Source organism: Scatophagus argus, chromosome 16 (assembly GCF_020382885.2).
Source record: "Scatophagus argus isolate fScaArg1 chromosome 16, fScaArg1.pri, whole genome shotgun sequence".
Taxonomy (NCBI): domain Eukaryota; kingdom Metazoa; phylum Chordata; class Actinopteri; family Scatophagidae; genus Scatophagus; species Scatophagus argus.
The window spans coordinates 3,438,737-3,462,999 of NC_058508.1; the positions used below are offsets into that span (position 1 = coordinate 3,438,737).

The window sequence follows — 24,263 nt, forward strand, 5'->3', positions numbered from 1 at the left end:
GACAAAACAAAAACACAAAATGCTGCCTATCCAGGGGTAAAGTGGGGCAGGGAGGGCATTAACGTCAGCAAACCACAGTCTCTTCCCCACAGCAGCAGCACAGTAGTTTATTTATTCCATGGTTATCAACACTCTGTCAGTCAGAGAATGACAGAAAAGAGCACAGCAACACACATCCAGGTTAAGCCTCTGATCAGTACAGACAGTACACACGCACAAGGATCTCAGGCTGTATGCCAGCTGGTAAAGGGAGGATAACAGTCACTGAGATGGTGAGATTACATACAAGGACACAGTGTTTTCATGTAAATGACGTATCCCCAATATGATCAAAACCAAGATAGTATTGTCATAGAGGAAGACCAGTCAATTTCACAAACATCCCCCAAAACATGAAAAGTCTCGGAATACTTCAAGGTGTACTAATCAATGTTTTTATATTAAGAATGGCTCAAATGACAAGGTGTAATGTGAGAGGAGTGATAAACTCACGAAGAACTGTCATCCAGCTGTTCCCCTCAGCTCTACAGAGCGTTTTAGCATCTCTCAGCTCACTGTTTTGGTTTTAGTGCAGAGTTTTATCGTTCTGGTTCAGTCTTGCTGCTCTCACTGGACACAGCAGGCAGCTGTTTCCACCAGAAGGCTCTTATTAATCCACTCTAGGATACATGCCAGCACACAACCGCAGAAAACATTAGTTTATTGCTAGCCTATTGGTTATGGAGATGATTTATTTTAAAAAAATTATTATCTCAAGATCAAACCACAAGTTTCTAATAGCAAGGCTGTGTTCTTACCATAAGAAAATAGCACGTCACTTTCCAAACATAACATTAACTTGTCTATCTTGTCTTATCAGGCTAAGTAACCTTTTGGCACACATAAACAGAGATAATTAGATAATCAACTTGAGAACCTACTGCTGCTGCTGCTGTTGGACATTAATATTTCATCTCATGTATTGTTTCTTTGTAAAGGAAGGAGTAGGCCAGTGTGTATGTTGAGTATACACGGATATTAATGCTTTTTGAAAAGAATTTAGTTCCAGTTTGTGCTAAAGAATTTGGTACACATGTTTCCTTGGGTATGTTTAAACCATGTCCATACAGGAATACTATGTAAAGACATTTAAAGGGGCATTCGTCATTTATTAAAATAAGTTCAATACAGTTTGTACACTGTAATGACTGTGCACTGTATACTAACTACTTGGCTAATTGTACAACAGTTGTATAGACTATTATGTCGTGTAAGGTATTATGAGAAGTTAATTTGGATCGATACGGACTGATTGCTGCAACCAACCATTTTAAGCCCATCACTGACCCTTCCATTAATTAATCTTGTTAGAAGCACTTCTGTGGCTGTAAAAGAGGGCGCCGAGCAGCCTTGCTCTTCCCTACAGCGTTAATAAAACAGAAGGCCAAAAATAGCGGAGCGGTCGATGTCCTCATTGTTCAGTGCCGAGTGGGGACAGTGAAGCGGCGGCTTTAGGACCCAGCAGCGTGACGGCTGGTGATGGTCTGCAGGCAGACGTGCAGAGAGAAACGCGGCACCGTTGCTGAGGCAGGAGGCTGGAGGCAGGACGAGTCTACGCAGCATCAGCCGGTAAGAGACTCAACAGTTTGTCACATATTTTGGGCCGCCGACATCACGGCTAATGAAATCAAACGCACCCTCTTGCATAGGCCTACACGTGCAAGTCAGTATGATGCTACTGGGAATGAAGCAAGACGTCGCTCGCATGCAGCCACAGGGACAAATGATTATTAATAGCCACTTTTTTAAAATATCTGGGACCTATAATGTCCGTCGTATGGCGTGATATCTGCGACGCACGTTTTCTCGCGTGATGCCAGCCCACACCATGTCGTGACAGAGTTGTGACATGAGGAGCGTCATGTACACACAGCAGGATAGGCTCCTCGTGGAGTGACGTTAGTTTAGCTGGATCAAGTCAGTTGTTTCAGTCTTGCAACCTTTAGTTTTGAAATATGATTTCTTTTTTCCTCCATTGTCAGATTAATTTGACAAACTAAAATGAGAAAAGTTAGTTCCGTCTAATCCATTATGTCAAGGGCATAATGGATTAGACGGAAATTTGAGGGAAACTGGATTGAATATAGGCCTAATGGTTTGTTCATTATTATTACATTTTTTTTGTTTTATTTTTATTTGTATGATTATTCAGATCGATCTCTTTACAGTACTTATTAATTAATGAATTAATTGCTTAGTATTCCTATACATTTCTTTGCCAGCCTCCTGTAGTCCCTGTATAGGTCTTTAAACATCTTACACAACTTTCACAGGTATTCTGTCTATAAAAAAATGTCATTAAGCCACAACATACCCCATTTGTTCATCTAAAAAAATGATAAAGAATGAACACAAGAAACAATAACAGCTGAGATTTTCTCTTTTTGAGTATAGTGAATCTTCCAGTGAGCCATAATGAGCCCTCAAGGGGCATTTGGAGACTTTAGGCGGCTACTGTCTGTGTGCTGTAACACTAAAACTGTTTACCCAAATTGTTTGCTGATAAACACAGCAGCATAAGTGTCGTTTTGCACAGAGTAATTAGGCCAGTGTGTATGTTGAGTATACACGGATATTAATGCCTTTTGAAAAGAATTTAGCTCCAGTTTGAGCTTCTTGTTTCTAGCTAGCTAGCTAAAGAAGTTGGTACACAGGTTTCCTTGGGTATGTTTAAACCATGTCCATACAGGAATACTATGTAAAGACATTTAAAGGGGCACTCGTTTTTTATTAAAATGAGTTTCTTCTACAGCCCATATCTGAAAGCTGAGGATTCTTAGAGGACACATTCTATGAATACAGATAATGCAGTCCAAACAATATTCCAAGCAGTGACTTCAGACCTGTGTGTAATAATGCAGCATATTTCCCCAGGGGCTGACTGAAATACACAGGCTCTGGTGATGCCTTTTCTTTTTTTTCTTTCTTTTTTTTTTTTTTTTAGGCTGGTCACGTCACATTCCCGTCAGCATGAGGCTCAAAATTATCATGTTACCCGGAGACACTGGATTGCTAGCTGTTCTGGCCTGAGCCCAGTCTGCATTTCTACCCACACAACCCGTTCCGTCGGCAGGTTGTAAATTAGTGGATGGAGCCACTAGCCATTTCCTCAATGTCCAAACAGTAGCTGATTGTCCTTAAAGCTTTAATTTGCAGACATTCAAAGAGAGAGGGGGGGGGGGGCAGTGTCTCCTGGGATGGTAACAAATGTAAATGAAAACATTCTGGCCACCATCATTTGCATGATCTGGACTCATGTGCAAACACATACAGGGATGAACGTGTATGCTGGGGTGTTCTTGGCTGAGGTCCTAATATGTGACTGTGATGGTTAAAGCCACATTTGGCTCCAGAGACCCAAGAGAACCATAAATCAGACAGTTTATTAGTAATTCACACTTTACTGCTGGCTTGTAAATACTGACTGAATCAGTGTACGGGTTCAGCTGCTCTGCTATTCGACTGTGTTTGAATTAAATAGTATCCTAAATTTGCTGAATTTCATTGCTAAAATTGTTAGTAGTTTTGGATTTCACTTTTTTTCAGTGAAAAGTTGATTTACAATACAGTCCAAGTATTAGGATGATTACACATTTTTGGTTTTCTTGGTTCTGAAGTGTTATAATAGCTCTTTATATAGACAGACTAATTGTCCCGTCTTGTTTAACTTGTTGGTTAAAACCACCTGTGACTCCTCATACTTACAGGACTAACTAATTCCACTTTGCAATACAAGAACAATGTGTCTTTAGTTCCATGTCTGGTACATATGATCGAGTGAGGGCGCAGGCTTGTTAGCTGTAGCCTCAGCCCTTTAGCATGATAATTATAGTTATCAAGTACACATAAGGGATCCCTTTCATGGGCTCTTGTTTTAAAATTAGTGGAATATCTTAAGTTCAGCTGGAGATGGCATTTCCAGCCAACTCAACTAACTTACGTCAAGGTTAATAGCTAGTTAGCCACAGCCAATTAAATCTGCATGGCAAAATCGGTGACCAGCTAGAAATAAGAAACTGCTTTTATGGATAGTATATCAAAAATGACTAAAATTACTGTTCTCATTTTATTTACTCTTTGTTTTAGTTCTTGTTGGGTGTTGGCTATAACCCTAACCCTGCTCCAGAAAACACTCCCTCATCTGCTCAGCTAATCACCAATATTTGACGTCAGGACCACTGATAAACATCATGTGTGACTGGGAAGATTTCTGAAGGGAGAACATCTGAACCTATGTAAGCCTCTCTGATTAACGTCTAATGAAATAAAGAATCTTGTATTTGAACATCTACAGAGGGAGAGGGTCTGTTATGTCTCACGTCTCACTGCCGTGTTTCTACAGTAGCTCAGAACATACAAACCAAAAAAAAGTCTTTTGCATTTTTTTAAAATAATTTTTTATTTTATTTTATTTTCTTTTTGGCATTTTTAATGGCCACTCTTGCCTGAGGGCGTAAGGCTAGGTGTGTTACAATTCACAATCACACCACTAGGTGCCACTAAATCCTGCACAGGAGGATTTAGCGGCGTGTGATTGGAAGGTCGCCGGTTCGATTCCCTCACCGGACGTGCAGGAAAAATTTGGGTGTGGTGGAGTGATTAATGGGAAAAATGCAGCCCCCTCCTCCCCTTCCATTAGCTGACTGATGTGCCCTTGAGCAAGGCACTTAACCCCCAGTTTGCTCCCTGGGCGCTTGATAGTTGCAGCCCACTGCTCCTGTGTGTTTCACTGCATGTTGCATGTGTGTGTGTTTCAGTCAGTGATGTACTTAAATGCAGAGAAGTAATTTCCCAGCTTGGGATTAATAAAGTAAATGTATTAATTTATTATATTAAAAAAAAATTAAATTAAATCACAGTTAATTTAAAATAGGCTAAATCTGAATCCGTCTCATTGTAGGTGGTGTTTATTTATGGTGCACAATTAAATTAGATGCACTTACAGAGAAACTCTATCCAACTGCTAATTGTTTCCATTTTTCCTCTAGCTTCTCTGTCTGCCTCCATTAGAACACAGCCTTAAAGCATCATGGGAGGCGTGTCACTGGATGTGGATACAGGAGGGGTGAAGGCTCCAGATGGAGGGTGGGGCTGGGCGGTGCTGGCAGGCTGTTTTGTCATCACAGGCTTCTCCTATGCCTTCCCGAAAGCAGTCAGTGTCTTTTTCAAAGAGCTGATCAGGGAGTTTGGAGTGGGATACAGCGACACTGCCTGGGTGTCCTCCATATTGCTGGCCATGTTGTACGGCACAGGTAGGCTTCTGCTTGTACATTACATACAGCAGGTGGACACAAGAAAAAGCTGAATGATTTTATGTAGCCATGCAATACTACTACTGTCATCTGTGAAAAACATGAACATCTTATTAAAGTCAGCTAACACAATCTACTGTACATTGTTGATTTTTATTAATTCATCATCTGCATCTGTCTCACCGTGTTTTCCACCGATTGCATTAATCCACTTAATTTTAGAGTCAACTTTAACTGTTTTAACAAGTGTGAGCAGGAGCTGGATTGAGGTGAGAAGAGCTATACCACTTTTATTTCTTTATGGTAGCACTTTCAACTGCATCTCATTGTCTTCATCAGCTGATGCATTTTACTTAATTGTTGGCAATTGATTAGTTGGTTTTCACTGATTTTATTAAAGATACAATATGCTACATATCTGTATTAAAATGTCTACAGACAACTACCTGCATATCTCATACTAACAGAGAGCACACATACACACACACACAGTCATGTTTCCATCACTTTTGGGGACATTACAGACTTCCATTCATTTCCTGGATGTTTAACCACCACCTAACCATAACAATAAACATTACTTACCTAATCCTAACCCTTACCTTAACCTAACCCTAACCTCAACTTAACCTTAAAGCAAGTCTTCCACACACACACACAGACACACACAATCTGACTGAGTGTGTTATACCTTGTCCAGGTCCCGTCTGCAGTGTGCTGGTGAACCGCTTCGGCTGTCGTCCAGTGATGATGGTGGGCGGCCTCTTTGCCTCTCTGGGAATGATCCTGGCCTCCTTCTCCACCAGCATCATCCACATCTACCTCTCTGCTGGAGTCATTACAGGTCAGCCCGTCTGATTAAAGTGTCCCACCATCCAGAAAACTATTCTGACATCTGACTTAACGCTTAGACTCACAAGTTAGTATGTGACACATTTATGAGGATACATTCTATTAAATCCACTCTATAGCCTTTTTCTCCCGTATTTATTCTTGTTAGAACAAGAAGTTCTCAGCAGTCTCAGTTATGTAATTGTTTGAGATTTTCTTTGTTTTCAGGCTGGTCATAGTTAAACATGTCACAGTGATATGTGTTGAAGTCGAGAAGTTGTCTCATGACACTTTCCAGGTCTAAACCAAACTTTTTAATTTAATTAGTTGATACAAAAACGTTAGAGCCACGTTACAGGCTTCAAAGCACTTGGTTTTACCATTGACAGGCTCAGATTGTTATTCTACAACAGGTCTGGCAACAGTACGGAAAGGATCCCTACAGGGATTGTTTTTCTTTTTGTTGAAGAATAAAATCCTTTTTTTTAAATGAGAAACAGATGAAATGTTGCTCCCAAATCAAGCAGATTCCACTGAGAGAAACTTGTCTTTTTACTTTCCGTTTTAGCTTACTGGTTTTAAATTGCATAATTCCTATATTTATTGTCAATCATTTTTCTATTTCATTCGCTGTTCTTTTGTCTTAAATCTTCAACCTCGTTCACCAACTGTCTTTTTGTTTGTTGCCTCCTATTTGTATATGATTTGTTGGTTTTTGTTTTCAAGTGATTGTTATGCATTTTGGAAATCTGTTTTTTTAAATGTGCTATATAAAGAAAGTTAGTATTACAAATATTATTAATATTATTGTTAGTAGTAGTAGTAGTAGTATGCTAGGTGAAAAGGTTCAAGCAAACCTGATTTTGTAATTGAAAATAACTATATATCATATCGGATCGAGGCAGACTGACCACTTCTTTTGGTGGACTTACTGTTTGCATCAAAACGAGATTTAGTGTTTAATGTTTGGAACAAGAAAGTAAAAGTGTGTTTAAAGCTTTATTTGCTTTGCTGCAGGTTTGGGTTTAGCCCTAAACTTCCAACCATCTCTAATTATGCTCAACCGCTACTTCAGCGAGAAGCGTCCACTGGCCAATGGGCTATCAGCAGCAGGAAGCCCTGTGGCCCTGTGCTGCCTGTCACCACTGGGACAGGTCCTTCAGTACCAGTATGGTTGGAGGGGGGGCTTCCTCATTTTAGGTGGTATTCTACTCAACTGTTGTGTGTGTGCGGCTTTAATGAAGCCTCTGACCGCCCCCAAGAACCTCAAGGCTAAGGACCCAGAACAGGACAACGCGGAAGGTACAGAGAGGAAGAAGCCCAAAGCCAAACTGCTGGACTTCTCTGTGTTTAAAGACTGTGGGTTTCTCATCTACACTGTGGCAGCATCTATTATGGTGCTGGGGCTGTTTGTGCCTCCGGTGTTTGTCGTGAGCTACGCTAAAGAGCTTGGGAACGAGGATACCAAGTCGGCCCTGCTGCTCTCTATCCTGGGCTTCATAGACATTTTTGCACGGCCAACGTGTGGCGTGATCGCAGGACTGAAATGGGTGCGGCCTCGTTGCGTCTACCTCTTCAGCTTTGCTTTGATTTTCAATGGAACCACTGACCTCATCGGGTCACAGGTAGGTAAATGTTTGCTCTTTATAAACTGGAATGAAAAAAACTTTGTCCACTGATCTAAAACCTAACATGTTCGCAGGCCAAGGACTATACATCGCTGGTGGTCTTCTGCATCTTCTTTGGCCTCTCCTATGGCATGGTGGGTGCACTTCAGTTTGAGGTTCTCATGGCAATAGTTGGTACTGAGAAGTTCTCCAGTGCGATCGGCCTTGTCCTACTCATGGAGGCCATTGCTGTGCTGGTGGGGCCCCCTGGTGCAGGTCAGTAATCACATAAACTACAACTTGAACTTGTTGGACTAAAACTTATTTAAAAGTTTTTGTTGACAGCAATACACACAACTGAGCTTTTATTGTTTTTAATAATGTCATGGCACAGGCAGTACTGGAGAAATTACTACATCAAGGGGACTGCATTGCCACCAGTCTTATGTCTCCAATGTGTGTACATCCTTTCATCTGTGTATCTTTTTCCCTCGTCTTCTTTCTCAGGTCGACTTCTTGATGCCACCAGGAATTACATGTATGTCTTCCTGCTGGCAGGGAGTGAGGTGGTCCTCTCAGCTGTGGTCCTGGCTACTTGTAACTTCCTGTTTACCAGAAAGAAGTCTTCAGAGCCAGCAGACAAGCTTGACAACATTACAGTGACAGATGTCAGCAAGACTGAGGTGTGCAGTGATGCAGAAATGAATGACATGGAGGAGAAAGGAACAAGAGAGGAGCAAGAGAAGGAGGTATTACATGAGTTAATGGAGAAGGAGACAGAAAAGGAGAAAATAGAGGAGGTCAGGCCAGAGAGCGTAACGGTGGACAAACAAGAAGTGGAAAGGTTCTTGAAAGAGCCGCAACAAAATGGTGAAATGGCCGCCAATCCTGAAACATGCCTGTGAGCCAGTGTTGAGGACGCTGGATGAGATTATAGGCTACTTGCAGGCTGTGCTCATTCTTTTCATAAAATAACCCTACAGCAGTATAAAGTGTACTTCAAAGTGTTATAATGAGCACCCCATTGGATAGTTGTGCTTTCTTTATCATTCAGCGTGTAATCCGGGTGTTCGTATCTGTTTTTTGCAGGAGATAATTGGTGTCACTGCCATGCGAAATAGTAAGAGCTGTCAGCAATGTTTTATCACCAGATGTTTTAAAATGTATTGGCTCATAGTATACATTAAACGAACTCAGTTACAGCACTGCCTTGCGGAGGCTATACAGCTCATAACAAAAATCAAAAGGTTTATTTTGATGTAGTCACCAGCAAATAAAGATAAAGTATCGTTGTGACGATATTCTTTGTGTCAACAAATCCCATGAAAAGACCACAGAAGAACCACAGAAGGAAACCAGCTTTTAGTATGTCTTGCAATGAACGTATTGTTTTCATGCCAATGAAAAAAGGCAACCACACGCCACTGCTCAAAGTTATCATTGGCAAATGTAATACTAACAGGTAAACTGACCAAATTTACAGTTTTATCAAGGTTCTGTATGTGGTTTGTCTAAGTGGTGTTGCCATAACTAGCATACGCTACTCAGATTTGGCAGCTCCTCAGATCGGGTAGTGACGCTAACACTAGTCAGTCAAGCTCTCTGAGGAAGTTAGCAGGCCTGCTAACAGTAAATTACAAAACATGCCTCTTTTGTGGAGTGGTTTAAAAGCATTAAATAAAAAATGATGATTCAACACAGTTAAAAAGCTTTCTTTGGCTAGCAGTAAAGTCCAAATGGTTTGCTATTGGCAAGAAGCAAAACTTTGTGTGTCTAAGTTCACCAAAACTAAACTTCAATTTCATAGAAGTGAACTGATTTCCTTGCAAAATGTTGATGTTTTAAAAGCTGGTGTTAAAGATCTTAAGAAAAAAGTTCTATGTAGCCTCTATCTGAAATGCTGAATCTTATTCCTGTGTGCCACAGTTCTCCGTCCCGCAGCAGTAAATACTCACTATAGGACCAAGTGTGCATTCATCCACATATGGAAGCTGTCCATAACAAATGCGCTATTTATCGCTTTTTGAGTAAAGCTAGAGTGCCCACCTGTTTTAGGAAATTAACAAACAATTTGAAAGACTATATTTTTGAAGCATTTTTATCTCTGTATTTATCTCTATGGGTTGGAGTCAATGAGCCTGGGGACTGACAAAGAGACCAAGTGGGAGAATTGAGGGATGGACCAACACATTGTCAGTCTTTTCATTGGACTTGTTGGCCACAAAGCTATGGAATCACGCCTGCCTTATCCTTACAAAAACAAATGGCTGCTTTTTTTCTTACAATGTGCTATCGTGAGTTATAAAAACTTAAGTACAAACACGTCTCTACTGATGCTTAAAATGGTTAGTGTTTGCCGTGAAAATGCTGAAAGGCTTGTAATTCCCTGACTGCTCGGTCTCATCAAAGCATTAAATCTTACTTTACGGTCTGTGATGTCACAGTTAAGGCACACATGAGAACTGGTTTCTGTCGTGTCAGTATTAAACGTTTGCTGCATGCAGTGTCAGTGTTGCAGTTGTTTGAAGAGTTGTTGCTGGTCTCATGGTAGCTTTATGATTCACTCATGGACACATTTTGTTGTTACCTTCATCACCATGTTACATGAGGTATTTATGGTCTTTTGGGTTCACTTTGGATCAACTGCCTTTTTCTTTTGAAAAGCACTTATCTTTGTGTGTGTGTGGGTGTGTGTGTGTGTGTAACTGTGGTTAACTGCTGATATCAAGCTTATGTGAGTTGACATTTTTCCCCAAATGCACTAAGTTCAAAATGTGGTGTAAGAGACAAAAAAGACTTGGAGGAAACATCACTCAAATGACTAGTTTCCTTTTTCCACAAACACATGCTTTGTATTGTCTGTACTCTGTTCTGTATTTCAGTGAAAGAGAATATTAAAGGTAAATTTAGTTTATTTAAAACTTTGCCTCAAGTTCTTCAGTTTCATAGAACTTACAGTGTAAAATGTGCTCAGAATGAAAGGTGAAATGATGGCACAAAATATAAAAAGTATTCTGAAGTTTTAAAATAACTGAATTTTCTCTCAAGATGATTCAGAAAAACAACAACAATTACTGCTACCAACAATGCATCAAGTTTTGGTAGGCTATCCTGATATCAGACTCCCTTTGACAGATTCACTATTCTTTTATCACTCAGCATTGTGTGTGGCTGAAGCTTAATTCAAAGCTTAACAATGGATAAAACTAGGCCACTACATGATATCTAAAATCATATAGTGACAAATCCACTGTCTTTAAGCTCATTGTTTTGGTTCCACTGCCTACAGCTTTATTGAAATTTGGTCCACTTACACAGAACCAAAAATCAATTATTGTCCTTTGAATATTTGCACTGAGCCTACTTTTATTGCTCCTCTGAGTGGAGCTTAATTTTGGTCACTGTGTTGCTTCTTAAAGTCACATTCATTTGGTTTAAGAGTTAGCATGGAACCCATCAGTTATAATTTTCTGTCCTTGCAAGTATTAGATGAAGACATCAAGTTCGTCTCTCTCAGTCTCTCTGGAGACAGCTTTAAGTGGTGGTTTGAAAAGAATGCAGAAAACATGTATGTTTTAATTCTGTTTTGCTGTTCTATTGCGTATTATTTTGGTCATGCGTCACTTCGTCCCTTCATTCAATAAACTTAATGCCATTATAGTACAGCCACACATTAATTCTCTTATTTCATAGCACACACACTGCTGTTGGTGGTGCGTCTACAGGAAAACAGCACATAACGTAACACAGCAGCTGGGTGAGTGATGTATGTGCCAGTATCCATGGTAATGGATGATTTCTGCAGTGTGGAGTACGAGTGAGACTTCATGTGGTGTGTCACTCAGCTCAGGGACATGCTGTCTTCATTTTATCATTTGTCAGAGGAGTCGCTCAGCAGGGTAATCTACCAAAATGTTATTCTTCAACAGTGCACTTGCAATAACTGCTAGATAAAACATTTATTTTTTCAATGTTTTTTTATGCTTATATGACTTCTAATTAAATATTATATTTGACTTTTTATTTTCAAATGTAATAGAATATTTTCTTTTCATGTAAGAATGTATTTCGCAGAATATCATTCTCTCCTCTATCTTTATTTTGTGTTCTCTTATAAAAACATGACTCACTGTGATTTGAATGTGCATCTAGCTGCATATATAGTGATATCCTTATTTCCAAACAGTTATATTAAATGTATTAATTGTAGTAAGTGTGTTTCAGTGTTGACTGTTAAAAGGGGGGGCCACAATTCACTGTCACACTCTCCTAACCAAAACTTTGGACTGAACATCACTGATATTAGTGGAAACAGATTGAACTTTCAAATTAGCTATCTGCTTTTCTGTATCAATATTCTGTATGTGTGTGAGATTGTGTGCAAAGGCAAATATATTCCAAATGAAAAACAATCCTGGTTAACCTATTCTTGAGTCTAAAATGTCAGAAATCCAGTCATGTTTTCTTGTGTGTCACTCAAGTGATGAAAGGTTTGTTAAAGTCTCTACTCCAAGCACAGTTGTAATAATAACTTTTGAAGCACAATTTGTTGTTCATTCATTTGCAATTACCACCAATGGTGGCAATGATGGTGGCAGCACGGTGGTGCAGTGGTCAGCACTGTCTCCTCACAGCGAGAGGGTTACATGTTCTCCTTGTGCCTGTGTGGGCTTCCTCCCACAGTCCCAAAAACATGCACACTAGGTTAATTGGCTACTCTACATTGCACCTTGTGTGTTGGAAATAGCTGCAGAAAATCTATACAGTGTCAACAGCAGCGTGATCAAAAGATAGGGGTTGCATTCAAAATAGATGGGGTGCTGTGAGAAATGGGGGGAGGAAACAGAAAAGAGGTGGTAATAATAACCAGATTAAGAACAGGACACATTAGTGTAAATTGGACTCTTTGCATTATAGGGAATCATCCAACCAGTCTGTGTGAACAATACCAGGAGGGAAATGCCTGTTCAGCTTCATAAATAAAACAGTTAGTGGAAAATTCTGACACCCCAAAGTCCGACTGTAGGAGTTAACTTAACCCAGAGGGTGGCAGTAATGTACATCAATGATGCTAACTTCCGTTAAACCTTTAAAGAAGAAGAAAAGTTTCCCACCGGTGCTGTTTCTGTGTTGCACACATTTGGAAATTGCTGCGCCAGGATTACTCTACAAGTTTCATAGAATTACAGGTGAAACAACGAACTATCAACATACATATTCACAAGTATAGTTACTGCGTGGTCGTAGCAGTGCATGGTGCTCACAGAGAAACATAAATGTGATACATTTTGTGTGAAAATCGTTATAGTTGTGTGTGGTGGTGGTGCATCATGTGCTACATGTCAACTGACTGCAGTTAGCTTTGCTAGCTAAATCACAGTACAATCCAGACACAAACAAGTAGTTACTGGAAGCTTAAGGCTAAATGCTAATAACTATTAAGGCAGACCGCACAACGCCAAAAACAGAAACACTCGAGACCAACAAAAAGTTTTAGCTGGCTACTTCTAGCAACCTCAAGCGAAATAGGTAGTTAAGCTAAGTATTAGCCTACACTTAAATATTTAAAGTGTTATCTAGCTACATTTGGAATCGTTGACGTCCACATTATCTCACTTTAGTCTTCACAATCAAGGGATTAACATTGCTCATTTAAAAAATATTTGAATGTCTTCGGTTTGCAACTGTTAGCAACATTACATAACTTTACTTGGAGTGAGCTTCATGTGCTCATTGCTGGGTTCAGACTAAGACAAAGGTTTGGACGGCTTATGATGGGTTTGAAAGAGCCGAGACATCAATCTGTGGAAGAAATACCTTACATCTTAATGCCACAGAAAATCCCCAGGCTCTAAAGCATCTTGTGTAGGAAAAGGTTGCACGTTTGAAGGTGCATAACTTACTTTTGTTCATTGCTTCAGAACTCCAGATTTCCTCTGTCATTTTTTTTTTTAAAATTCAGCTCAGTTAATAGTTAAGTTTCAACATATTGATAGCATGTTTAAGAAAATTTGAATATTTAGTGGAACTCATGGAAGCTTCAGCAAAATCAGCAGGTGTATCTTTGATAGTTTATTTCATGGAGAACCTTTCCTCATTCTGTGCAGTGTCAAGTCATCTGTGATGGACAAGCTCCAGGGCTTTGAGTTCTGGAGAAAGACCCTGAAAGGAGCGCGCTTTGTGGTGGCACCCATGGTGGACCAGAGCGAGTTGGCCTGGCGCCTGCTTAGCCGCCGACACGGTGCTCAGCTCTGCTACACCCCCATGCTGCATGCTCAGGTGTTTGTTCGTGATGCTAACTACAGGAGAGAAAACCTCTACAATGAGGTCTGTGAAGAGGACAGACCTCTCATCACGCAGGTGAGGATCTACACAGTCGAGCTTATTTACACATTGTTAGTGTGAAAAATTCACCAGCATGTTTATTATCTGGAGCGGTCATTATGTGAGAGCATGTTATGTGAATTTACACATTATATTAACATAGTTCCTCAAGTAATGTCAGTAAATCTCAGTGCTGCATTCTGTGTGTGTCAGTTTTGTGCCAACGATCCAGAGGTTTTTGTTAAGGCGGCCCTGCTGGCCCAGGACTACTGCGATGCTATCGACCTCAACCTGGGCTGTCCGCAGATGATTGCTAAGAGAGGTACGCCCAGCAGCACTAAGAGAAGTGAAGCCCTGAAATTTTGACTTTGTCGCCTCTTAGTGGTTGTATTAGAAAAGACAGTGAAAAGAAAACCAACTTTTCTTGATGCTTGTTTCTAAGGACACTATGGAGTTTTCCTACAAGACGAATGGGAGCTGTTGGAGAAAATGAGTGAGTCTCAGTATAACCTATTGCTACACTTTGGGATTTTCTCTGAAAATGGACAGTTAAAAAAACTATCTTGCATCAGTGTAGTGCCAATTTAGGAACAGTTTTTCTCTCAATTTTTATGAGTTTGTGTTTTACGACTTGCCGCAGTCTTTCCTTATTATTCCAATAGTTATTTCCTTCTCGTTAACAGTCAGGTTAGCCAATGAAAAGCTGTCCGTGCCCATCACATGTAAGATCCGTGTGTTCAAAGAGATGGAGAAGACTGTCCGCTATGCCCAGATGCTGGAGAAAGCTGGATGTCAGGTGTGACCCTTGTGATTTTTAAAGAATCCACTGCTTGTCTGGCTAAACAAACAGATTGATTAACAGTTTTAAAAATGTTGAGCTATTATCAATTTCATGTTTATATATATTTAACTAGTTTGATCTTTAATGCAGTTTCAGGAAACATTACAGAAGGTCCTTAAAGCTGACTTTGTCAAACGTCTTCCCAGTTGTTGACAGTGCACGGCAGAACCAAAGACCAGAAAGGAGCCATGACTGGTATCGCTAGCTGGGAGCACATCAAGGCAGTACGGTGAGCCACCATCACTGTTTTAATCTTTCACATGTGCTGTATGTCATCTGAAACATAAACATGTTTACTGCTCTTTCAGCGTGCTCAAGCTAATAATTTAGAACTCTTTACACTAGACATTAAAACCAAATCAAATGACTTGGAGTGCTTATCATTTTCCATATACTAGAAAGCAACATACTGTATTTTTTATCAGTGTTTGGTGTGTTTATGCTGCAGGAAGGCAGTAAGTATTCCAGTGTTTGCAAATGGCAACATTCAGCACCTGAGTGATGTGGAGCGCTGCATTGAGGAGACGGGAGTTCAGGGAGTAATGAGTGCAGGTTAAGAATATATGTCTGTTGCTTTTACACTTTGTTTTCTTAGTATTTATATCTGATTTATAATGTACATTCCTTCTCAAGATATGCATTGTTTTTAAATTCATTTTTGTGTTCATTTCCTTATTATTTTTTTAATTAGAGGGCAACCTCCACAACCCAGCACTGTTTGAGGGATGCGATCCCCCAGTGTGGGAGATGGCTGAGGAATATATGGAGGTGGTGAAGCAGCATCCACCCTGCACTCTGTCATATGTACGAGCCCACCTCTTCAAGCTCTGGCACCACACGTACGTCTCTTTTTTGGTATATGTGTGTGTATACTGGTGTTTTAAACCTTCCTTACAATAAAAACCACCTTGAGCATGAATAAGCAACAATAATAAATGCTGGGTTAGCATTAGTAGTAATTTGAATCCAGCAGTAAAACAGACCGCATAGAGAGGTCCAATAAATAATTTAAATACACTTGATGAATAATGTAGGCCATTAATGGTATCAAAATACATTTGATTTCATGAGTTCATTTTAAGGTCAAACACAAATCTGATGTTTGTGTGTGTTGCTTGTCTGTCAGTCACACAGATTCTCTCTGTACTGGTAACATCCTGGCATCTTGACAGATGTTTTGGTCCCTTTTCCGTTTATGCAGTAGAGACGGCTGAGGTGCTCTTTCCTTAACATCCCATAATGTAACGCACTCGTTCTGTATTTTAGTGTTCGTTCAAATGCAGGCTCTGCTGCTATCAACACATAATTCTCTAGTCTCTGAATATTGTATGTCTGGCAGTTGACTAGTTGACTAGTAAATATTCATGTTGTAGGAGCACATGTGGGCTGTTTGACCAAACATCATGAAATTTGTCTCTTGTTGCAAACTTTAATTGGTAGTAGCTATCTCTTTAACATCTCTTGAAAGAGCAGGACTGCTCACATAACGTAACATTAAAACATTAAGTAACATTAAATACATAACAAAGGTTTTCTCAATTTAGTTTCTAGACAAACACTTTAGTATAATTAGTATTCATATGTTATCATACTGTGATATGTACTGTAGTTGTGCCTATTCAGGCATTTAACGTTTCTGATCTGGAGATTATTTTAATACAGAAACTGATCATGTTAGACATCTTGCCCGATGTCTGGCTGTATAGCTGCCTGATGTTCCGACCCTTGAAGCCATGTTATGTGTATGTATTGTGCGTGTAGGCTACAGATTCATCAGGACCTGAGGGATGACTTGGCCAAGGTGAAGACCCTCGAGGGCTTGGCAGATGTCAGTAAACAGCTGAAGCTGCGTTGCCAGGTAACAGCAAACAGCACTTTTATAGATGAAGTGAATGTGATGTTATAAATGTGCAGCAGCACCAGAGGGAGCGACAGCTGAACTGCTCAGATGCCTTTGTGATCTCAAGATTGTTGTCTGTTTTTATAAATATCTTCTCCGTGGTGATCAGATGTGTCTTATTTGGGGAACGTGGAGTGGAGTGGAATGAGTCAACCCTATGACAATAAGCACATTTATTCATTGACTATTGTGTAGCATATATAAAGATGGACGGTGTGTGTCCACTCCCTCACCAAAATATCCTAAATACAAATGCTGCCATCTTGTGCTGATCTCATTCAGTCATGACGTCATTCAGAGCCCACGACTGCAATGTACTGATCGGACGGTGGAGCCGTGGGATTGATTTCCTCCTGCCCATACACGTGCCTGAACCATTCACAAGCATCACTCAGCTGATGTTTCACCCCCTTTGTATGATATCATATAACTAATTAAAATTTATCAGAAGAACAAAACCTGGAACTACCTAAAGTGACAGAGCCATCTCTGGGAAAAATCTGTTAAGGGGGTGAAATCTTTATGACCTCTACTGGAGCCCAACTCCAGCTCTCATGTCATCCATCTTTGTATACGGTCATCGGTTTTACTCAACAGAGTTGAAGTGAGTTTAAGTTTAGATACTCAGTCAAACAGTCAAAATTGAGCACAATTCGTAATTTTAAACGTGTGCAAAAAAAAACATTGTGGACATTATAAAAGCCACTGGAAACCAGTAATCGCATTCTTCAGTGAAATCTTAGATGTAGCAGTTAAACGACGTTGTTTACATTATTTCAGTGTAAACTATGCCAGTATGTAATTTAAATGTGTACTGTAGTGGCTAAGTTTAAACTTAGACAGTCTAATAACACAGCTTAGCAGAATCCGACTTTTATTTGTCGTCTTTGGCTGGAGCTCCTGTCCCGAGTCAGAGTTCCTACCTGGAGTGTATTGCAAGTTAGCCAAAGCACAAAAGTGACACCTAATGGACTAATGTGTTGTCCTACATACACTTAGCTCTATAAATAACTCCTACCTGGTCATTAATATAATAATAACAATAATAATAATAATAATACTAAGAAGAAGAAGTTTAATAACCAGCTAGTATTTCTGGTGCCAACTACCCAACATTTGAATGACAAGTGATCTACCAATCAACACCAGCATGTAGTGTGTATGTATCACTTCCCACCGTGTTGGTTATGGAACAGGTGAAGATATCCATCAAAAGCATCTGTAGGATGAGGTAGCAGGACAAGGTGGAGTCACTTGCTCTTGTTCCACTTTCGATAAATGTGAAGCTACTCCTTAGGTGTCATTTACACCTGCTTAGATTCAGTTGCAGTGTGACCCAAACCTTCTCTGTATGTGGTCTGGCCGATCTGAACATATGATAATGTATGACATTCAGAAACAGATTGCATGTTAATACCAGGTGGACACTTACCTCTGTATGCTGATCACAGTAAACAAATTGGATCAGTGTAGGACATCAAATCCAGTGTCCTCTAAAATCCTGTAGATCCAGCATGTTAGAGTGAAATCAGACCATTTACTGAGTGTTGCTGGGACAACCAGAATTGGCGGAGACAGTCTTGTTGGACCAGTATCTGTATGTGTGTCGGTACAGGAGGAGATAGCCAAAGGAACAGACGTGGGAGAGAAGGAGAGCGGCCTGCCGTTCCCCCACTGGATCTGCCAGCCGTATGTCAGACCAGCGTAAGTTACCAAACTTTGTTGTTTTTACTTTTCTCTGTATAATCTTTTTTTCCTGAGACCATTTCATACACTTTACTTACTTCAGTCTAGTAGACATCAGCTCCACAGCAAAGTACCAGGCCAGTGAGGTGTAATGAAGAGAGGCAGCAGACTATTACGGCATGCAGGAAACTGAAAGAGTCGAACTGTCCACGATCTGAGATGTGATTGCCACCTGTGAAAAGTTCCCTTACTCAATAATGTTACTGGGTATGCCTTATAGACCGAAAGAGCCTGTTGCCAATGGTAACAGCCAGGGTTCGGAGGTGAAGAAGACCGTGTGCCAGAAGAGGGCACTGGAGGACTCGGATGGAACAGCTGACACACTCTCCAAAAACAAGCAGAAGAAGAGATCCCGAAACCCCAACAAGAACTTCTGTCCCGAGCAGAAGCGTGAGTCCAACCCATCGTCACTTACAGTTGACTTCCTTGATTGAAACATTGAAGTCAGATGCCACTGATGTCTGACGTTGTCCCTCTTCTTTCCTCCCACAGCCAAGTACATCAAATGTGACCAGTGTGGGAACCCAAAGGTAATTCATTAATGATGACTGAAGAGACTGAATAGGGTTCATTCTTGATCCACACATAGATATATTTTGATGAATGAAGAAATACCTATTAGGCTTGAGTAAATGAAGCCCAGTTAAGAATGCATGAATAAACTGTCCTCCCTTTGGGCCTTCTCTGACCCTCCTGGCCTACTTCATTGTCAACCTTTCTCTTTTTTTAATCTTTCGAAAGTAGGATGCACTTGCGCCTGGTCTCTTTACGGTCAAGCTGACAGCAAAACAAAAAAATAATTGTATTCAAACTGAATTGCTGTGCTATTGCTATTAAACCCATTCCTGATGGGACTGCGTACTGGCAGTTATCTATCGATATGATACGTGATATGCAGTACATCACAATATATTACTATACTGTGTGAAAGTACAACTCGGGTCCTGATACCTCAGACATTATAAGGAGAGGCAGTTGATGGAAAATAAGCAGCTGTAATGATTAACTTTTTCAAACAGATGTCTGGGAAAATTTTTCTTCAAGTCCTTCTCTAAAGGCACCGACGCCTGAATTTCTTTGTGTCGCCTTCTGCTTTTTTAACTTTATTTTGCTCTGCAGGGAAATAAATGTGTCTTCAACCTGTGTCGAGGCTGCTGTAAAAAGAAGGCCTACAAAGAGGTGGCAGACTGTCCAAGTCAGTACACACACACACACACACACAGACACAGCTAACTAGTGTTGAAGTCACTGGTTGTTCAGCGTCTGTGGGAATATTATTGGGGCTTCACTGATTGGGCAGTTTTGGTGATGTCATCTTGCAACTTAAGCGGTACATGAACGCACATGATGAAACCAGGTCATGTGTTTATTCTTCTCCAGTGTCTCACAGCTGAGAAGAAACAACTGATCATGAGCCGAAACTCCTAAATCATGTATAATGATGACTCCAGACGGAAAAGAGACATTTTGAACCAGAACCTTACATTAGCATAGTTACTGGTGGCTATGTCTCACTGGCTTTTTACTGAGGAACTGCTAACATGCTGTTGAGTGGTATACAAGAGGCGCGGACATGTTACCATGGTTATCAAGGTTGTGAGGTTCTGTGCATGACAGATACACAACACTCATATTGTTCAGATGATTTTTACTGCTTGTTTTACCCTCCTTTTCAGGTAGTCTGGGCCTGGTTGTCCTGGTTTAGTCCTCACCAGAGTTTGATTGACAGCCTGAACAAACTAAACGAAACGGGCAGACACCGCAGAGTTCGTCTGAACTCGTTTAAACAGAAACAGAAACTTAGACTAGCAGACTCATCTAAACAAGAAACACTCGAAGAAAACAGTTGGAACAATAATTTAATCTGTAAGGTTACACAGTTTTCAGAAAAAGAAATGTGCATATTATGGGAGCCGTTGGATCATCATTAATCGCATTCTTTAATAACATGTTAGACACAAATGTTAATCAGCGAGTTAAAATCAGTAACAGATGCTGTTTTTTTTTGTTTTTTTTTAATTAGGTAACCTTTGACTGTGAAGACATCGTATTCACAACTTAAAATCACTGAGAGGCTGCATAGAGAGGCTGATAACTGACATACTCACCTTAGTCTCATTTCTGCCTCTTGTCTTTGCTTTAGAATATTTATTACTCACTGTTACTGTACTTCATTGTTACCTCCAAGAATCCCTAAGCATTGTCCACAAATCTGCATACAAACCAAACATTACACAGCAGCGCAGTTCTTGTAGTGTTGTGTAGTGTCTTAGCTCTAGAAATTACTCTTGCATGTACACAAATAGAAAAATAATAATACTTAGTTTAATAACGGACTAATATTTCTGATGCCAACTAGCCAACATTTAAAGAACTAGTTGAGTAATCGCACAATTCAAACTGAACCAAACAACCAAACAGCTTAGGTGTGAAAGCTTCCTAAATAAGCAATTTGAAGCTTGGACCTCACTTCTTCCACTTGTAGGCTAACTAAATTAATGGGGAAAAAAAAACGATGAATTAATAATGAAAGTAATTTCTATGTCTTTTGGTCGACAGGCCACGGGCTGAGGTTCAAGACCAAGGCCGAGAAACGGAAAGCTGAGGAGGACGAGAAGGAGGGCCCTGCGACAGAGACGGAGAGAAGCAGCAGCTCCCCTCAGCCTCTGCCTGATCCAAGTACAGAACTGCAGGAGCAGCCCAAGATACAGCTGCCAGTATGAGCACGACTACGGCTGCCTCTACATGCACACACTATATGCAGACCAGTTAGCATGCGTGTCAAAAGTTAAAGTGGGTTCACACATTTCACCCATCGTGTTCTTCATCAAGTTGTTTTTACCTGTCCAATAGTAAAGGCCAAATATTCGTCACAGCTATTGTGTGGAACCTACTTTGATTTACTTTCGAGGGCAACAGAGATATGTAACTAGAGGTAAAAGTTAGTGTGTGCATGTAGAAGTAGCCAATGATCAGTCAGGAGATACAGTATACACAGCTGCCTCAACAACAAGTGTTCTCTGGGTAGAGATTGATTGTGAAATATGGATGAATGGACCCTGATCAGCAGACCAAAACCAAACCATAAAGTAACAATTTTTTATTTGTTGTTAATTTCCATGATAATGATTAACTGTGTCTTTCTTCCTTGTCTTGTCAGACATTGAAGATGTTCTCTAATGCTGTCAAATTTTATTTTTAAGACAAAGATTTTATGAGGATAAATGAACATTGTTGTATTCAAGTTTTACTGAGCTGCCAAACTAGTAGGATCCGCTAACTGTCAGATTTATGGAGAACATAGCTTGTCCCTGCAGGTTTTAATTCCTGTATTTAAGGTCATGAATATAGGTGCATTTTCAGCTCATTAGTTTGCCTGTTTATTTTGGGTGGAGGTTTGACTGTACCGCATTAACTTATGTATGTGCCTTTTGATAAGAAGAACCACTGCCAATCCAAATATGAACTTGAGCTCTTGAGGGGAGAACAAAATGTGCTCAATGATAATCCTAAAGAAATGTATTTTAAGGTGCTGCTTGTATAATTGTGCATACAATCGAAAAACAATTATGACATTTTGAGAAAGCTCTTTTCTGTCACAAAGATAATAAGAAGCTGAAAGTGTTTAGCCTAGCTAGGCACAAAGACTAGAAGCTAAACCTAAACTGTATATAAAGATGGATGACGCTGAAGCTGAAACGTCTCGATTTCCCGCTGGTGGCTTGCTTCAGCGCAGGTCACCACAGGTCATATTCTCCACCCCTTCCATGTTAGCAGAGGGAACGTGGGCCAAACTAAAAACCCAAATAATGTGTCAAATTTTTCCCAAAGGTGGTTTGTCATTTTAGGTAGTTCTAATCAAGCTGATGTGTGTTCAGATGTGTTCGTTTTTCTGGTTTTAAGTGGTGATGATGATTGAGAGTGGTTGTATCTCATAATTCTAGTCTTTGTGCTAAGCTAGCCCCCTCTTATTTCTGTAGTGAATTCACAGACGCGTGAGCAATCATCCAACTCGTCTAAAGCCCCTGAAAACTTTTCTCAAATTTTATGTATTTCTCTTAGACATTGACAGTCTTAACAAACAAGCAACAATCAAAGCTTAAGTGAAGAAAATAAAGAATAATTCATCTCGAGGTACACATACTCTCATACCCACTCAGTCCCGGTGTGATTTGATCAGATTTCATTGTACCCTGAACAAACAACCTGACAACTACTTAACATCAGTTACATATTGAAAGGTTGATTATCCTCATTGATGCACAAATGTAAACTTCTTAAATTTGTCCCTGCCTACATCAAACCAGTTAAGACAAAAATGTCAGTACAGAAATCTCTTGTGAAATAACCCAACCTTTGACAGATAATTGATAAAACAAGTTTTCAGGGGATTTAAATTAAGACATCAAGCCCCCAAATTGGTACCATAGTAACTAATTAAAGAATGAGACCATCTTCACCACATGTTTTAGCTGCTGTTAACCTCCTCTCTTTGTTTTTATATGTGCCACCTTGTTGGAAGTAGAAGCTGATGTGAGGCCTGATCTTTCTGTATACATACATGAATTGTCTTGTTTTTATTGATGACAAATACAGAAGACATGAGCCTCAATGTGTCGCTTCTTTCACGTAGCTGTAATATCTGTCCTTCAACAAGTGCTTACCCAACCACTTTCCTGCAGTGTTTTACAGTGAAGTCTGTCACCTTGCCTTGAAAAAAAAAAAAGGCCATGATAATATATAAATATATATAATGTGTGGATGGCCATTGCTTAGGCCGCCATCTACAAAATAAATTGACAGGAGATGAAGTGAAATGCCTGACAGGTAGATCATTCAAGTCCAATTTTTTAAAATATTTAAACCTTAGAAACATATTTTGTGCTCTGACTGCCATTTCATTTCAGTGTGGTTTTACACTTCAGATATGTTTTTGAAAAAAAGAAACATTCCCTAATTTAACATTTCAAAGTAAAAGCATGCTGTTATCCAGCATGTGGATGGATGATAGTTAGCCATAAATTGTGAGCTGGTTATCATTATAGTAGCCTGAATTAACTGAACTGGCTAACATTATATTAGCCTCGGTCATCTAAACAGCACACACAGAATGGATTTGCGTCTCAGTTTAATCAAATCGACAAATTGATTGTGCAGGTGTATCCAAAGGCTCGAGATAGCAGATGTATTGTTAGCCTGAATAGCTGTGTGACATAAATAGAACTGGAACCCAACTGAAAAAAGGCATGTTTAAACATCCAACTTCTGCCACTCTAAGTCAACACTGACAATTTAATTGTATGAAAATATCGTTGCAACAATATTCATTTTCAGATAATCTCAAAATAGTCATCTCAAAAAAGCAAATTAATTTCAGGTTGAAAACAATTCAGATGCACATATTTGGATGTAACTTGACTGAAGCAGATGCTTGTTTTCTTATATTCAAAAGTGATGGTTCGATCATTTTTAAAGGATTTATAAATTACACAGAAAAAAACGCCATACATTTTTATCAGAATGTTAAACTTGACTCTGGCGGAGTCTATCTTTTTACACATCAGGAGTACATGAGGTTCCACTTCACAGATAGCAGACCCTTTAAATTAAAAACGTTTTTTCGTTATCTAAATGTGGGCGTTTGCCGGATGACTGATAAGCCGAACCAAACTGAATGTGTGGATTTTTCTTTTTTTTTTTTTTTTAGTGTTCAGTTTTGATCA

At 39.8% G+C, this 24,263-nt stretch overlaps 2 protein-coding genes across 3 annotated transcripts; both read left to right on the top strand.

The window, feature by feature from the left end:
• Positions 1-1,288: 1,288 nt before the first annotated feature.
• On the top strand, positions 1,289-12,266 carry slc16a3a (solute carrier family 16 member 3a). 2 transcript variants are annotated; one of them, XM_046416291.1, is made up of 7 exons: positions 1,291-1,608; positions 4,126-4,274; positions 5,028-5,291; positions 5,992-6,135; positions 7,140-7,747; positions 7,825-8,005; positions 8,237-12,266. In XM_046416291.1, the coding sequence occupies exons 3-7, from the start codon at positions 5,069-5,071 to the stop codon at positions 8,632-8,634; spliced, it is 1,554 nt and encodes a 517-aa protein (XP_046272247.1). In that variant the 5' UTR covers positions 1,291-1,608; positions 4,126-4,274; positions 5,028-5,068; the 3' UTR covers positions 8,635-12,266. The 2 variants fall into 2 exon arrangements, with proteins under 2 accessions (XP_046272249.1, XP_046272247.1); XM_046416293.1 differs by lacking the exon at positions 4,126-4,274 and having other exon boundaries at positions 1,289-1,608.
• A 503-nt stretch (positions 12,267-12,769) lies between these two features.
• Positions 12,770-23,152, top strand: dus1l (dihydrouridine synthase 1-like (S. cerevisiae)). Its single transcript, XM_046415935.1, has 14 exons — positions 12,770-12,918; positions 13,837-14,089; positions 14,267-14,375; positions 14,496-14,546; positions 14,737-14,849; positions 15,041-15,123; positions 15,343-15,446; positions 15,586-15,733; positions 16,656-16,752; positions 18,410-18,498; positions 18,761-18,930; positions 19,033-19,070; positions 19,660-19,735; positions 21,100-23,152. The coding sequence occupies exons 2-14, from the start codon at positions 13,853-13,855 to the stop codon at positions 21,261-21,263; spliced, it is 1,479 nt and encodes a 492-aa protein (XP_046271891.1). The 5' UTR covers positions 12,770-12,918; positions 13,837-13,852; the 3' UTR covers positions 21,264-23,152.
• Positions 23,153-24,263: the final 1,111 nt, after the last annotated feature.